This window comes from Echinops telfairi, unplaced genomic scaffold (genome assembly GCF_000313985.2).
Source record: "Echinops telfairi isolate 266 unplaced genomic scaffold, ASM31398v2 ScPeMD7_3533;HRSCAF=4204_0, whole genome shotgun sequence".
NCBI classification, from domain to species: Eukaryota; Metazoa; Chordata; class Mammalia; order Afrosoricida; family Tenrecidae; genus Echinops; species Echinops telfairi.
Genome location: NW_022107431.1, coordinates 91755315 through 91771417, shown reverse-complemented (window position 1 = coordinate 91771417; position 16103 = coordinate 91755315). Strand labels below are relative to the sequence as shown.

The 16103-nt window shown below is 38.5% G+C and overlaps 1 protein-coding gene across 11 annotated transcripts in view; it reads right to left on the bottom strand.

Moving 5' to 3' along the window:
* SNAP91 (synaptosome associated protein 91) overlaps window positions 1-16103 on the bottom strand; it is a 151839-nt gene that overhangs the window by 24226 nt on the left and 111510 nt on the right. For 9 of the 11 annotated variants that reach the window (XR_006680502.1, XR_006680500.1, XR_006680504.1 and 6 more), the window contains 2 exons: window positions 8400-8534; window positions 6598-6747 (listed from right to left, as the gene is read on the bottom strand). Coding sequence is in view for 2 of the 11 variants with exons in the window: in XM_045294676.1 (XP_045150611.1) it covers window positions 6598-6747; window positions 8400-8534 (285 nt within the window). In the remaining 9 variants the exon portion in view is untranslated. The remainder of the gene's footprint in view (window positions 1-6597; window positions 6748-8399; window positions 8535-16103) is intronic. The other 2 variants (XR_006680503.1, XR_006680501.1) reach the window with 1 other exon arrangement.

Sequence of the window (16103 nt, the reverse complement as noted above, 5' to 3'; positions counted from 1 at the left end):
TAAAATACTTTTCTTAAACCCAGCTTACATGTATCCATATACCTACCAGGCTAAAACTCTGCTAGTTTACTTTTTGAAACTTTTAATGTGCTTTGCTCAGGGCTATCAAAATTACCCCTTCACAGTGAGGTTTTGAATCACGTGGTTCCATCTGCACATGCTGGTTTGGGAGGAGGTTGGGGGCCAGGGAGAGCGTCAGCTGGAGTTAGAACACAGGTGAGACTAACCCTAGTGATGCCAAAGACATAGGCTGCCGGGGCAAGTGGTCAGCCTTGCACCATTATGTATGATGTTGGCCTGGGGTGTTTGGGTCGATACATTTCACCACGTGAATATCGTTCCTTCTTATTCCTAGTTTGTTGAGTGAGTTTATGTTTAAAGGATTTGGATTTTGTCAAATGCTTTTCTTTGTCAATTACAATGAACATATAGTGTTTCCTTTTTATTGTGCTTGAAAGATGTGTGTGTGTGTGTGTGTGTATAAAACCTTGGCCAATTACATTTTTATATTTATATGATCATGTGGTTTTGTTCCTTACTAATAGTACTTTGATTTATGTATGTTAGAACTTGCATTCTTTGGATAAATACCACTTGGTTATGGTGTGCAATACTTTTTATATGTTGCAAAATCTGATTGGCTAGTATTTCATTCATGAGTTAATTTTTGCATTATCTATATCAGCGGTTCTCAACCTGTGGGTAGCGACCCCTTTGGGAGTCAAATGACCCTTCCACAGGGGTCGCCCAATTGCTAACAGTAGCAAAATTACAGTTATGAAATAGCAACAAAAATAATTTTATGGTTGGGGGGTCACCACAACATGAAGAACTGTATTAAAGGGGTGTGGCATTAGGAATGTTGAGAACCACCTATCTATATAAATAAGGAATATTGATCTGTAACATCTTTAATTATGGTATCTTTTTCTGGTATTGTTACCAGGTGATACGAGCCTCACAGTTAGTTCTTAGGTTCCACTGAATTGGTTGATTCATAGTGACCCCTATTCCCAAAGAAGCCAAACCAACTCACTGCCATTTGAACTCTGAGTGACCTTATAGGGCAGGGTAGAACTATCCTTATGGGTTTCTGAGACTGCAACTCTTCAGGGGAGTAGAAAGTCTCAATTTTCTCCTCAGATCAATTGATGGTTTTGACCTGCTGTTAGTAGCCCAGCACATAACAACTAGAACACCAGGGCTGTCTGTGACCTCAAATACAACGGAACAAAACACTGCTCAGGCCTTGGCCATCTTCCCTCTATTGTTACGTTTGAGCCCATTGCTGTAGGCACTGTGCCTCAGAGAATGATCGAAAAAGATTCCTTCCACTTATATTACAGAGTTTGCAATTACTTGTGGTTATCTACATTAATATTTACTAGAATTCACCAATGAAATCATCTGGTCCTGAACTCTTTTTAAAAAAAATCATTTTATTTGGGGGCTCATACAATTCTTATCACAATCCATACATCCATCTATTGTGTCAAGCATATTTGTACATGTGTTGCCATCATCATTTTCAAAACATTTTCTTTCTACTTGAGCCCTTGGTATCAGCTCCTCATTTTCCCCCCTCCTTCCCCCACACGCCCTCCCTCATGAACCCTTGATAATTTATAAATTATTATTATTTTTTCATGTCTTACACTGACCAATGTCTCCCTTCACCCACTTTTTTGTTGTCTTAACCCCAGGGAGGGGGTTATATGTAGATCATTGTGATCGGTTCCCCCTTTCTCCCCCAATCTTTCACTTACCCTCCTGGTATTGCTACTCTCATTATTGGTCCTGAGTTTATCTGTACTGGATTCCCCATGTTTCCAGTTCTTATCTGTATCAGTGTACATGCTCTGGTCTAGCCAGATTTGTAAGGTAGAACTGGGATCATGATAGTGGGGGGAGGAAGCATTAAAGAACTAGAGGAAAGTTGTATGTTTCATTGGTGCTATACTGCACCCTGACTGGCTCATCTCCTCCCTGCAACCCTTCCGTAAGGGGGTGTCCAGTTGCCTACAGATGGGCTTTGGGTCCCCACTCTGCACTTCCCCTCATTCACAATATGATATTTTGTTCTTTGGTGCCTGATACCTGATTCTACCAACACCTCATGATCACACAGGCTGGTGTCCTTCTTCCATGTAGGATTTGTTGCTTCTCAGCTAGGTGGCCTCTTATTTATCTTCAAACCTTTAAGATCCCAGATATTATATGTTTTGATAGCCAGGCACCATCAGCTTTCTTCACCACATTTGCTTATGCACCTGCTTTGTCTTCATCGATCATGTTGGAAAGGTGAGCATCATGAAATGCATGTTTAATAGAACAAAGTGTTCTTGCATTGAGGGAGTACTTGAGTAGAGGCCCAATATCTGCCTGCTACCTCAATACTTAATGTATAACTATATGTACATAGATCTATTCTTCTATCGCTATATATAAATATATTTACATATTTGCATGCCTGTATTTAGACCTCTATAAATGTCCTTTGCCTCCTAGTTCTTTCCTCTATTTCCTTTTACTTTCCTTTTGTCCCACTATCATGTTCAGCCTTCCTTTGGGTTTCAGTAATGTCTCTCAGTTACATTGCCCTTGATCAAGCCCTACCAGGCCTCCTACACCCTCCTCGCCATTCATTTTGGATCACTTGTTGTTCCTTTGTCCCTGGGTTTGTTAACACCCACTTCCTTTCCCCCCCACCTCCCCCTCTCCCAATTCCCCTCCCCCCCACAACGGTTTTCTCCTACAGATTGTTTATTCCACCTATCTTATCTAGATAGACCTGTAAAGATAATAATATGCACAAAAAACAATACAGAGCAAAACAAAACAACAACAAAAAACCCAACAACAACAAAAAAGAAAAGCCTGTAAATAGTTCAAGGTCTGTTTGTTAACCTTTAAGACTGTTTTCTGGTCGAATCTGATGGGGTGCTACGTACTGGCCACAAAGTCTATTTTTGGTATTCCCTGGGGACTTCATTGCTCCATTCCCCTTGCTCTTTTTGGTGGGAGATTTGTTCTTTTCCTAAAAGAACTGTTATTATTATTATTAATTAATGTTTTGCTATAGGTATATTCAAATTTTCTATTTCTAATTGAGTTAGTTTTGATTGCTTGTGTCTCTCTAGGAGTGTGTCTATTTCATGTAGCTTATCCAACTTTTGGGCAGGTAATCATTCATAATATTTCCTTATAATATTTTTAGACTTTCCTTAAAGTTGATAGTCAAAGCCATATAGTTTCATTCCTGGTTTGTGTAATTTGAGTCTTTCATTTTTTTCCTGGCCAGTCTAGCTCTATGTTTGTCAATTTGGTTGATCTTTTCAAAGAATTTAGTTTCTTCTATTTTTTCTATTCTCTTATTTTATTTGTTTCTACTCTAAACTTTAATTCTTTCCTTCTGAATGATTGATTTTGGTCTAGCTCTACATTTTCTATTTTTTTAATGTCCAAGCTTAGATTACTAACTTAATATTTTTCTTTTTTAAAATATAGGCTATAGATTTCCCCCTAAATACTACTCTAACTGCATTCCAAGACGTTTAATATGTTGTCTTTTAAAAATTTCACTCATATGAAGTTATTCCCTAATGTCTCTTGTACATTTTTCTTTGATTCTTTGAGTATGCTATTTAATTTCTAAATATTTGTCAATTTTTAGAAGATCCTTATATTATTGATTGAACTTCATTCAGCTGTGGTAGGAGAACATGCTTCATACAGTTTCCAAACCCTTTAATTTATTCAAACTTAAATTGTGACCTAATTACACAAACCAGGAATGAAACTATATGGAAAAAATATATATGTGGTATTTATAGGTAGAGTGCGCTAAAGATTTCTGTTAAGTCTAAGGCTTTACAGTTTTGTTCAAGTGTTCTATTTTTATTTTTGCTGGTTTTCTGTTTAGTTTTTCTAATATTGAAAATAGGGTATTGACATCTCCAACTATTATATTTGAATAGTCTAATCTTATCTTCAATTCTGTTAGTTTTGGCTTCATAAATTTTGGATTCTTGTACAAGGAGCTCTGCTGATGTAGTGGATTATGCATTTGGCTGCTAACTGCAAGCTCAGTAGTTTGAAACCATTAGCCACTGCAAGGGAGAAAGCGGCTGTCCGCTCTCAGAAGGACTCCACAGCCTCTGAAACCCCAGGACAGTCCGCTCTGTCTTACAGGGTTGCTATGAGTTAGAATCAACTCACTGGCAGGTTTTGAGTTGTTATATAATCTAAACATGTTAGTAACTGCATTTCTTCCTGAGAAGCTGACCGTTTTATCACCAGAAATTTTCCTTCTTAAGCTCTAATATTTTTTCTTAAGTGCATTTTTTTTCTGATAGTAAAGCCACTGCACCTTTCTCATAGCTGGCCGTTTGTGTGGTATTCCTTTTCCCATCTTTTCTGGCTGACTCTACTTATATCTTTGAATCGAAAGTTTGTCTCCTTTAAAGGACATGTACTTGGGTAGATTGCTTTTTTAATCCAGTCTGACAATCTCTGTCTTTTGATGGTATTGTTTAATTCAGTCCCATTTCATGTTGTTATTGCTATTGTATTTATGTGTGGCATTTTCATTTTTATGTCTCACATCCTATTGTTTCTCTATTCCTCCTATGTTGCCATACACTACTCTCACTTTCTTTGAAAATTATTTATGTCAATTCTATAATAGGATCTAACAGCTCTATGACAAATATTATAATTTTTATAAATAAAATACATTTGTTATACATTTTTAGTCAATCACAACCCTCCCTCTATGAAGTATTTTCCTAAGTGTGCAATGCTATTTTTTTTACATGCTGCTGTAAAAGTTAGCATAGCATGCTTATGAAAATATCTCATGGAGGGAAGGCATGGTTGGCATAAAGATGCATAACATGTGTTATCGTGTAAAAATATGGTGTTTATTTACATTTTCTTAAATATTTCTTCATTTTCTATGTACCCTTAGGACAACCTGTAGGAATTTTATATAATCTCAAAAAACACTTTTCACCAGTTAAATACGAGAGGGATAGCCTCCCCTTACAGTCTCCGTGTCTGAGTTTGAGCTTCCTGGTGAACACATTTGAAGGTGACTTCACTGGTTGGAGCCTCCCCAAGTCCGAGCAGCCGGACAGGTCTTTACATCCCCTGATCATTCAGCCACTGGAGCTCACTGATAGGTGAAGCCGTTTCTTTAGCTGTGACAGTTCTCCAAGGGAGTTGACTGCAGAGGGTCATATGCACACATATAACAGCTGGGACATAAGTCCTTGTTGTCTGAAGGGGAACCAGGGTGGCAATACATAATGAAACCCACTAACACCTATCACCACGGCAAACTATGCATTAGTAGTAACAAATTTCACCGTGGGCAGAATTATTCAGATAAAGTTCATGAAAGTACTTGGAGGCTTCACCTAATTAATAATAAAACGTTACAACAAATAAACTAAAACACAAGCATTTTCATGTATGCCAGACCCGGGACAATAAATGTGAGAGATGAAGTTCTCTACTGGAAAATGAGTAGAAAAAGAAGTCACACAGGTCAGTAATCTGCTAAATTTCAAATATTGCCTTGAATAAAATGAAAAATATCTGAACGCCAAACCCATTCTCTATAGCAGAAAATCAAATTCGGAGTTAAAAGCAAAGACAAATGTATAAGAAACCCTACATGCTCCTACATTGCAATTGTGTGCCATAACCCTCTGCCCATATCTCCTAGAATGCCCTCAATTACCATACATACTCATGTATAAGCCAAGTTTTTAGCACATTTTCTATGCAGTTTCTGTGGCAAAATTAGGTGCCTTGGTTGATATTTGGGTCGGCTTATACTCGAGTACATACAGTACTTATTCAGCTTCAGTCACTAGTTCATTTTTTATTTCTTGGACACGCCAAGCAATCTACTGCCCCAGTGCCTTTTGGATAGCCAAGATTTTCCCTCTGATATCCACACGCTTCACTCATTTCTCTTTACCCCCTTATCTCCTCGGCGATACTTACTCTAGCTCCCACTTGTCAGGACCCCAAGGCACATTTTCCTGATCTACTTCCTCCTCAGGACATGGCACTCATGATACAGTGCATTACAAATGTTATTCATTGAGTTTTAGGTTTGCGTGTGCCCTTCCTAGCTTCATAAGAAACGAGGTTTCTGTTTGTTCACTGATTTGTCTCTGGAGCTGGAACAACACATGGCACTAGATAAACATTTGCTGAGTGAATGACTGAAACCCACTTGAATGCTCAACTGGTAGCCATTGGATGCTAACTGGAAAAAGTAAGCAAAATATGTCATTCTCTGTTCTTACTTCCAAATGAAGATTTAAAATGAAGTACTTATTACACATATTACACAATAGTTTACATTTGTATGTGCTCCCTAATTTAACCGTTGGTCATTTAGATTAAAAATGGCCTTAGTGGTAGACAATGGTACAGAGACTATTTATCTTCCAAGGAATTTCTCTGACCTCTTCTTGATACACTTAGTCAGAGAACCTATTTCCAAATCTGGAAATAAAACATACCAAAGGATGCAGAAACCATTCATATATTTTAGTTAATGACAACTCCATTACTCACTGCCTACTAAGCTGGCAAGAGACGAATCAAGATCACTCCCCAGGGCTTTGCTTGCAGCCATTGCGGGACTGGGCGGTAGCACTGACACAGGCGCAGGCTGCCCGGCGGGTACCATAGTTGGCATCAGAAGATCACCTAGGCCGTCAAACACTGGAAATCAAACAGACCCAATTCAGAACAATTGAGAAACCAAAGCCTACAGGCAAAATGAATGTTAACTTGTCTTCTGAAAAATTACGGACACAAATGAATATATGACATCACAAGAGAAGGCATGGAGTTCACACTTTCCACAACTACAGAACTAAAGAAGGACATGTCTAATGTCTACATATGTTTACCCGCAGGGTATGGAAATACTAATGACCATGGACAAAGATGAACGAAAGTTCTGGGTGATGTACAGAAAAGAGCAGACTTCGGAGTCAGAAGTGGGCTCAGATTAGGCCATTAGCCTCACCGACTTTGATAAATTACTCTCACTTGCAAATGGGGAGAGCCCCACTAATGCACATGACTTTGCTGTGAAGCTACATTAGATAATACATGCCATCTCGTCATTATCATGCTTATCCGGTACAGGCACTCAACAAATGGTAGCCATTGTTACTTTTACAACCACTAAAGTTCTTTTGGGTCAAATAGTGGTGATTTATGGCAGAATCTAATAATTTGCGCTGTTAAAATACTTATTTTTTCATGAGAAAAAAAGACCAATTCTCTTAGTTTGCTATGAAATTCAAATCATTATAAAAATTGGTCTAGTGGGAAGCACCTAGGAGTGAGTGTCTGAAAAGCAGTGGGCCATATTTTATAAGAAAGAATTTTGATGCTTTTTGTTTTGTTTCATTACAGTAAATCACTTTGGTTCTACCTTTAAGGGCATAGTTAAAGTGAGCATTATTTTATGTGTAGGAATCCTGTGGCATTGTTGATAGTTATTAATTATCACATGAAAAATCACCACTTGGGAATGTCTAGTTCCTAGAATACAGCAAGACCAGTAAAAAATGCAGACTCACATGATTAAAATAAGACACTATTAATATCTTAATTTTTCAAATCAGGTTTTGTGTTATTAAACATCATCTTAAACACTACATATACATACTATAAATGCTACCATACAATAATTCTAAATTGAAAAAGGACAGCATTCAACGAGGCGCTGGCAATAGAAGCAACCAAACTGTCAGGCAGGGGATATATTTAGGGTGTTTCTGAAACACATTTAATTGCCAAAAACTCACCAATTGAAAATTTGTAGTAAGGAGCCAGCATGGGAAGAGTAGAATGGAAGAGAATACAAACAAAATGACAGCAGTGATGAAAGGTTAAAGGCAGGCAAAGAATACTGTTTGTGTCTCAACTTTATAAAACCGAGGGCCATGCAAGCTTCAGAGGGGCATAAGCAAGAGCAAGGGGAGTGTCCACGCATTCAGATACTCTAAAAAGATTTAGTACAAAGTAGGTGTTTTCCCTTAACCATCACTAAATTGCGTGCATGTTAAGCTCATGCAAACAAATGGTGTGCATGTTAAGTTAGATTTCTGCTAAAAATTAATAGAAACGCTGAAAGGGATTGCAGGCTACTCTTAAAGCTACCAAAAAAACAAAACAAAAAAAAACCAACCAAGATTTATTCTAGTTACAGAATGAAAAAGATACGTATAGATATATTTTAAATTAGGAGACCATTCCACATTTGCTTGTTGTAAATTTCATGATCCCTTACTAACTTGCAATGAGGCATTTTATTTATCAAAACAAATAGAAAGGTTGTTTGACTATTACTGCCTCACCTGATGGATCAAATGAGCTGCTGCTGGAAGTTGAAGGCGTTGCCCCAAAAGCTGCTTCAAAATTGGGTTGTAGCAGGTTATTCTGAGCTGGAGTCACTGGTGATGGAGAAGGGGCCATGAAAGTACCCCCAAATCCTGAAAGAAAAAGTTCCAGAAAGATAGAAGCCAAAATAAGTAGAGATGGGGAAAGGTCCATACAAACAGCATCAAAGAAAGTCTAAAAGGAATTGAAAACACATGGATGAGAAGTTAAGGAAAATCTGGGAAGTTAAGTTTTGAAAAGTTATTCAAGATCTTGATATCTGTTGTGCTTTAACAGAAGATGCAATATGTTCATTAGAAATAAGATAGAACTGAAGACTACAGACCTTTATGATGAGAACCCCTGGCAACCAAACCATTTGTTACATGTGGCACATGGAGCGAAGAAGGCAATTCCAGGGTTAAAATGCAATGACCTATTCTTAATGACATTTGAATTTTGTCCCTTTTAATCAAATGCCAAGTAGCTGGAAAGTGTTTATTTGCACACATTGGAGCAGTATAATAATAACATACAAAACAGAAAAATACATATGTTCTCTACCACCAAATCTTTTTTAGGGTCTTTCTAGCCCCACTGTTAACCCTGAATTCAGGCTCCCCAACACAGCTGCTTAAATTACATGAACAGCTACCTGGTGCCTAGAAGTCCATCTCTTGCCTGGATTTGGCCTAATCCAGTCTCTGCAGTGCAGTCAGAGTGATTGTGTTTTGAGTGCATTTGGTGAAGTTCTCTAAAATCCTCATTGGCTCAGCAAACTTTTTATATCGATAGTGCAAATTCCTTTGTACAGCGTTCACACACTCTTATCTTTGCCCTTTGCCCGCCTCTCCACAGCTGAAAAGGACTCTGTAGACATAATCCTTCACTTCAAATGTGTCCGGTATCAACATGAGGAGGACAGCCTTATCCTCATGCAGCCTCCTATTGCTATATGGAGACCCCACTCCTTCACTAAGCTATGTGCTTTGCCTCTGGACCTTCCCCTGGAGCATATCTCACCCTACTCCAAACACACTTCTTTCTCCTCCCAGGGTTGGCTTTGATGGTCAGGAATTACATCTTCTCTTACTATTCTTTCCATTAATATTCAGCACAATGCCTAAAGCATTCATTTAATATTTATGGAAGGACAATTTTGAATTAAAAGATAAGCAACAAAATTATTGTAAAGTAATCAAACTTTTAAATATTTGTTTTTTGAAGGCTGGAATAATTTCCCTCAATCCATAGAAAGAAGCAGAATCACAGGCAACCTTGCAATGATGCCTGTCCAAAAACAGGCAACCAAAGGAAGTGAGAATGTATGAGGGGACTCAAACAATCGGTGGAAATGTGCATTTAAGGATAATGGGTTATTTCCTCGAACTTGTTGAAGCTGCTCAGATTACTATCAGAAGTGCTTCTTATGTTACATTGGGAATATCTCACTGCCATAGAGTCAATGTGTGCTCATAGTGACTCTACGAGAGAGTAACTTTTAAGCGTGGGTTTCCGAGAGGGTCACTCCTTTAATGTGAGTGGGAAGTCTCCTCTTTCTCCTGGAGAGTCAGTGATTGGTGGTTTCAAATTGCTGACCTTGCGGGTAGCAGCCCAGTGAGTAACCACTACACACCAGGACTCCTCAGACGGGGTTTATTGTCCTTTCAAGTCTATAAAGAGCCTTTCTCTTTTACAAGCTGTTCATAAATCAAGAATGGTCTTAAACAATTCTTAATTGTCCTTACATAACATCAGTTCATAATTTGTAAACTAACTTCTATTAAAGATTTTCAGTTACTATTTCCTAAAACAACTGTTTCTGGAAGTGACATAACACGGATTGAGGCTAGTCTTACATTCTTGCATGGAAATATTGCTCTTTGGGGAAAGTATTAACTTATCAGATGACGGTCACTAGTCTTTAAAGCTGAGGAGGCTACTTTGAGTAATTGAGTAATCGAATGGCATACTTACCATTTAACTCTCCTTCTGCAGAAAAGAGATTCTTTAGTGCCTTAATATTATTATGAAGCACAGATGAACCAAAAGTAATTATTTTTGTGACAATGATAGTTTTAATTTTAAGTAGCGAAGATCAATGGCTGTTAATTAATATCTTTTATTTTAGTTGGAAGACAGTTATGGTTAATTTAGGAGATTGTTCTGTGGTGTGGTTCTCTTTTTTATAGATGAATGTGGACACTGAATTTGAACTGAATAAACTTGAATAAAGTTTAGTTCACTGTAATGTTTCCCAAAGGGGTAATACTGCCCCCTAGGGGTGCTGGAATGACCCAGTGGGGCGGGGCGTGGGGGCGTGGGGAGAGGCTTGCTAAAGCAGTTATCTGCTACCCTTTATCCTGGAGTATGGACTATAGTACAAAAGTATTTAACTGTCAGGAGGCCATTTTTTGTCCTGAAAAGGGGTGGTAGGCCAAGTTTGGGCACCTCTGATTTTGAGGAACAGCAGTTGATTTTTTTTCTTTAAGATAATGAGTTGGTTATTTAATATCACTTTTCAGTTTTTATTAATCTAGGCTTGTGAGAAGCTTGCTCCAAGGCCACTGAGTATAATATGGGAATGAATGAATTTGGACCAACAAAAACAGTAATTTTATATGGCTTAACCTAAAATATGTATTAGCTCATTTAATCCTTACAACAACCCCATAGGTTTTCAAAGACGGAGAAACTTGTGGGCCAGAAAAGTTCAATAATCTATCCAATGTCACAATGAGGGCAAACCAGAGTCAGAATTCTACATAAGAATTTCCCAGAACCTGGGCTCTTCATACTATGAGGCTCTTCCCCACAGCCAGGAGCAATGGCGGGGTTGGACCCTTCTTAAAAGCTATAAATTTGAGAGAAACGTGACCAGGTGACTCTTCACATTTCACTAACTTCGTATGGAGTAGCGCCTCTCGTAAACCTAGAATAACCCAAACTATAAAGCGATATAAAATGACCAGCTGATTATCTTAAAGAAAACAACATACCTATTTATCCTAAAGGAAGAACTAGACAGGAAAATAGTAGCCCTTAATAAAGAGTCTGGGATATTCCGCCTGTTAAGTAATTAAAAGTTTTATAAACTGGAATAACGGTAAGAAATAAGGAAACCTATACCATTTATCTTTCTCTATGACTCTAAATTATAGTAAGGAAGATGTCTTATGGAATCGAGAATAAGGTAGTGATCCGTAGGTTGTTGGCTCTCTGGCAAGTACACTTGAATTTTTCTACATTACAATTGAATTGCAATGTTCACGGGATAACCCACAGTGCTTTTTCTTTCATTTTAGATGAGGAACGCATCTAAAGGGAAACAGCCTACACACTTGTGAAGCTCTAGTGATAGACGGATCAAACTGACAGTCATAGTCTATGGATCAAGTCATATCATTTGGGTTGGAAGAATCAAATTCTAAAACTGTTGGTAGATAAATACACTCCCACACATCCCACCTCCACACTCACATTTGCTTTATTATGCTAAATACCTAAAGATGATAGAATTTCATTATTCTCAATGGTACAATTAGTTGTCAATATATTCCACCCGCTAAGATAAATCTGAAATAGTCAGTATACCTACAGTAAAGCTGCAGATGAATAGAAACTTTGTCTGAAAACTTCCAGGCTGTTTCCCACCCCCACGCAAAATGGGTGGGACTGGTTCTCTGCAGACCTTTGCATTTAGGGGAAGTTATTCATTATTAATTTCAGACTGAACAGTTTTGTATTTTAAATTCCATTCAAGGAGTTTTGTGGCACTGCTAAAAAGTCACGGTATGATGTGGCTAGCAGGGAATGTGAGACTGCAGAGGGCCTTGTGAAGGTTGCCCGCGGTCTGCCCTTCCTTTGGGTCAGAGGGCACATAAGCAATGAACTGCCTTTGGGTGACTTCACACTTATAGTAGCCCTGTATAGGATCTGAGACTGTATATCCTTGGGGGAGCAGACAGCTTCATCTCTCTCCTGAGGAGAGGCTGCTGGATTTGAACTGCTGACCTTATGGTTAGCATCCAATGATAAGCCCATAGAGTATGGCAAATTACGTGTGTCTATTGTGGAAGGACACAGACTGTCCACTGCTGAATATTTCTCTTTGAACTCTTTAGATGAAGCTTTTTGGTACACATGTTGTTATCACGTGCCGTAGATAGAGCCCCCATGAACAATGGACAAGGAACTAATCTCTAAAACATATAGAAAACTGCAAGAAGTTAGGGATATCCCTTAACTTACCCCATTTCCCTCACAATCCATTTTTATGTATGACACCGAGGGACTTTTCTATCTTCCTAATAGCTGCTTTCAGATAATGTATCATTTTTTAAAAAATTTGATCAGTTCCCTTGGTTTCTTTTTGCTTGTATTAAAGTGTTTTTTATTTGAATAAAGCGGGGAATCAGGTTTGAAATCATCCGTTCAAACCACTCATCAACCCCCATCCCCATATTCTGTCCTGCCCCCTGCCCCCCATCTCCTGAAGTTTGTTTTGTCTTATGGACTTCTGTCTTCCTTCACACCCAAATCCAAACTTGTCAAACTTCTAATCCATCTTCCCACCCTTGCCCGACTTCTTTTGGCATGCCAGTTTTTGTTTTGGTTTTTATCCACACAGTGCTGATCTTATGCAATATTTGTTCTTTTGTGTCGACTACGGTAACTTCACTCAGCTTAATGTTCTGCAGATCCATCCGTGCCATGAGGTTCTTCGTCATTCCAGTCTTACTTTTTCAGTGATGCGCAGTTATCTGTTGTGTGTTTGTACCTTTAGCTATTTATCTACCGGTGGACTTTTGGGTTGCTTTCAGCTTCTTGCTATTGTGAACAGTGCTGTGATGAACATGGGAGCCTGTGTTTATCCGTGCTACTCTTCTTCTTTAGGGTATAAACTCAGCAGGGATATTGCTGGATCAGATGGGATTTTCATTCCCAGTTGTTTGTGGTAGCATTCCACAATGATTATACATATTTTCAGACCCACTTATGGTATATTAGCATACCAATCCCTCCTCACTATCTGTCACATTTACACTTGCTGTTTTCTGATTTTTTTGAATTGGGCTGTCATTGTTGGTTTAAGATAATATCTCACAGTTGTTTTGATTTGCATCTCCTGGATGGCCAATGATCATGAGCTTTTCCCCCCACGTGTTTTGTTAGCCATTTGCATGTTATTTCCAGTGATTTGTCTCATGTCCTTTGTCCACATTGTGAATGGATTATTCATTGTTGTTTTTTCCCTTAGTGAGATACTGCAGTTTTCTATATGTTTTCGAGATTAGTTCTTTGTCCATTGTGTCCGTTGCTGAATGTTTCTCTTTGAACTCCTTAGATGAAGCTTTTTGGTGCACACGCTGTTGTTAGGTGCCGTAGAGAGAGCCCCCGTGAACAACAAGGAAACACCACCTGAGCCTGAGCCGTCCTCACGGTGGTTCCTATGTTGGAGTCCATTGTTGCAGCCATTGTGTCAATCAATCTCATTGAGAACCGTCAGCCATTGTGTCAAATGATCCTTTTTTTCCCCCAGACACGAAATACACATGTTTAGTTATACATAATCAGACTTTCACACAAACGGCACTGTATGTCTGCCCAGCCCTTTGCCTTTTCATTAAAAAAAAATCATTTTGTTGGCAGTTCCTTCAGCTCTTATAGCAATCCATACATTGTGTCAAGCACATTTGTACACATGTTGCCAATATCCTGTTCAAAACATTTTCTTTCTACTTGAGCCCTTGGTACCAGCTCATTTTCCCCTCCCTTCCGCACCGTGTCAATGGATCTCATTGAAAGCTTTCAGCCACTGTGTCAATTAATCTCGCTGAGAGCCTTCTCTGTCACTGCCCCTCCACTTTACCAAGCATGATGTCCTTCTCCAGGGACTGGTCTCTCCTGACAACATGTCCAAAGTATGTGAGACAGTTTTGCCATCCTTCCCTTTAGGGCGCATCAGTGCTATACTTCTTCCAAGACAGATCTTGTTGTTCTTTGGCAGTCGATGGCACTTTCAATATTCTTTTCTAATACCAGAGTTCAAATGCATCCATTTTCCCTCAATCTTCCGTATTCAATGTCCAGTTTTCACACGCATGAAACAGTTCAAGATGCAATGATGGTTTGTAGCAGGCCTTAGTCCTCAAAGTAACCGCTTTGCTTTTCAACACCCTAAAGAGGCCTTGTGTGGTGGATTTACTCCATGAACTACGTGTCTTATTTTTCAGTGGTCCCAGCCATCCATTACCTTCTATGTGTGCTTCTTTGGTTATCTAAGACAGTGTGTCTATGTCCTGTAATAGCGTCCTTAAACGTGCCTTCTTTCTCACTGATGATCTTTGTAGCTCTAGGATTTACATTTAGGCCTTTGATTCAACTTGAGTTCGTTTTTTGTACTTGGGGTGAGGTATGGGTTCACTTTTCTTCTTCTGAAGATGGAGATTCAATTTTGCCAGCACTATTTTTTGAAAAGCCAGTCTTTTCCCCATTTAATGTTCCAGCCCTTTTTCAAAGACCAGTTTTCTTTAGGGTGAGGAACTTATTTCTGGGCTTTCTTTCCTCTCCCATTGTCTATGTATCTACCATTCTACCAATACTAGGCTGCTTTGACTACTATAACTCTGTAATCGTTTTTGACATTGAGAGGCCTCTGACTTTTCTTGTCTTTCTAAGAACTTCTATGTTTATCCTGAGTCTCACCCCTATGCACATAAAGTTAGGAATTATTTTTTTAAAGAATGAAGTTGGGATTTAGAGCAGCACCATAGTTATAGATTGCTTTTGGGTAGTATTGATTTTCCATTCATTTATATATGAACATGGAATATTATTCCATTTATATAGGTCTCTGGTTTCCTGTAATACTGTTCTGTAGTTTTCTTTGTACATAAGTATTTAATCTTTTGCGTGAGTATTGTAAATGGTATTGTTTCTTGATTTCAATTTCAGAACTCTCCTCAGTATACAGAAATCGTATTGATTTTTTTGGCAGGTGTTGATCTTCTATCCTGCCATATTGTCAGAATTTTTTATTCTTTCCATTTTTTTGGCTTTGTTTTTTTTACTACATATAAAATAATATCATATGCAAACAGTGAGAATTTCACTTCTTCTTTGCTCAATTGTCTTTGATTTCTTTTTGTTGTCTCACCTTCTGGCGGTCTTCCGGCAGAATGTTGAGGAAGGCAGGTGACAGGAGCTTTGTTGTCTGATTCTGTTCGAAAGGGAATCAGTTTGTCCCTGCCGTATTGGCCACTGTTTTTTTTCATACATTGCATGTATTGTGCTGAGAAATTTCCTGTGTATTCCTATTTTGCTAATGTTTTTATCAGGAGTGAGTGCTGGATATTGTCAAATGCCTTTTCTGCACCAATTGATATAATCATGTGGTCTATTTTTCTTTTGTTTGGTGGATTACATTAATTACTTAACTGATGTTCAGTCATCCTTGCATACCTGGTACACACCCCACTTGATAGTGTGTTATTATTATTATATTGGTTGATGCTCTCAGCCAGCCTTTTGTTGAGAATTTTTTGCATCTAAGTTCATGAGGATATTGGTCTGTAGTTTGTATCCTTGTGGGCTCTTTGCCTGGCTTTGCATCTGGGTTATGTGTGCTTCATCCAATGAGTTGGGGCTATGCAGTCTTTTTATATACTCTGGAAGCGTGT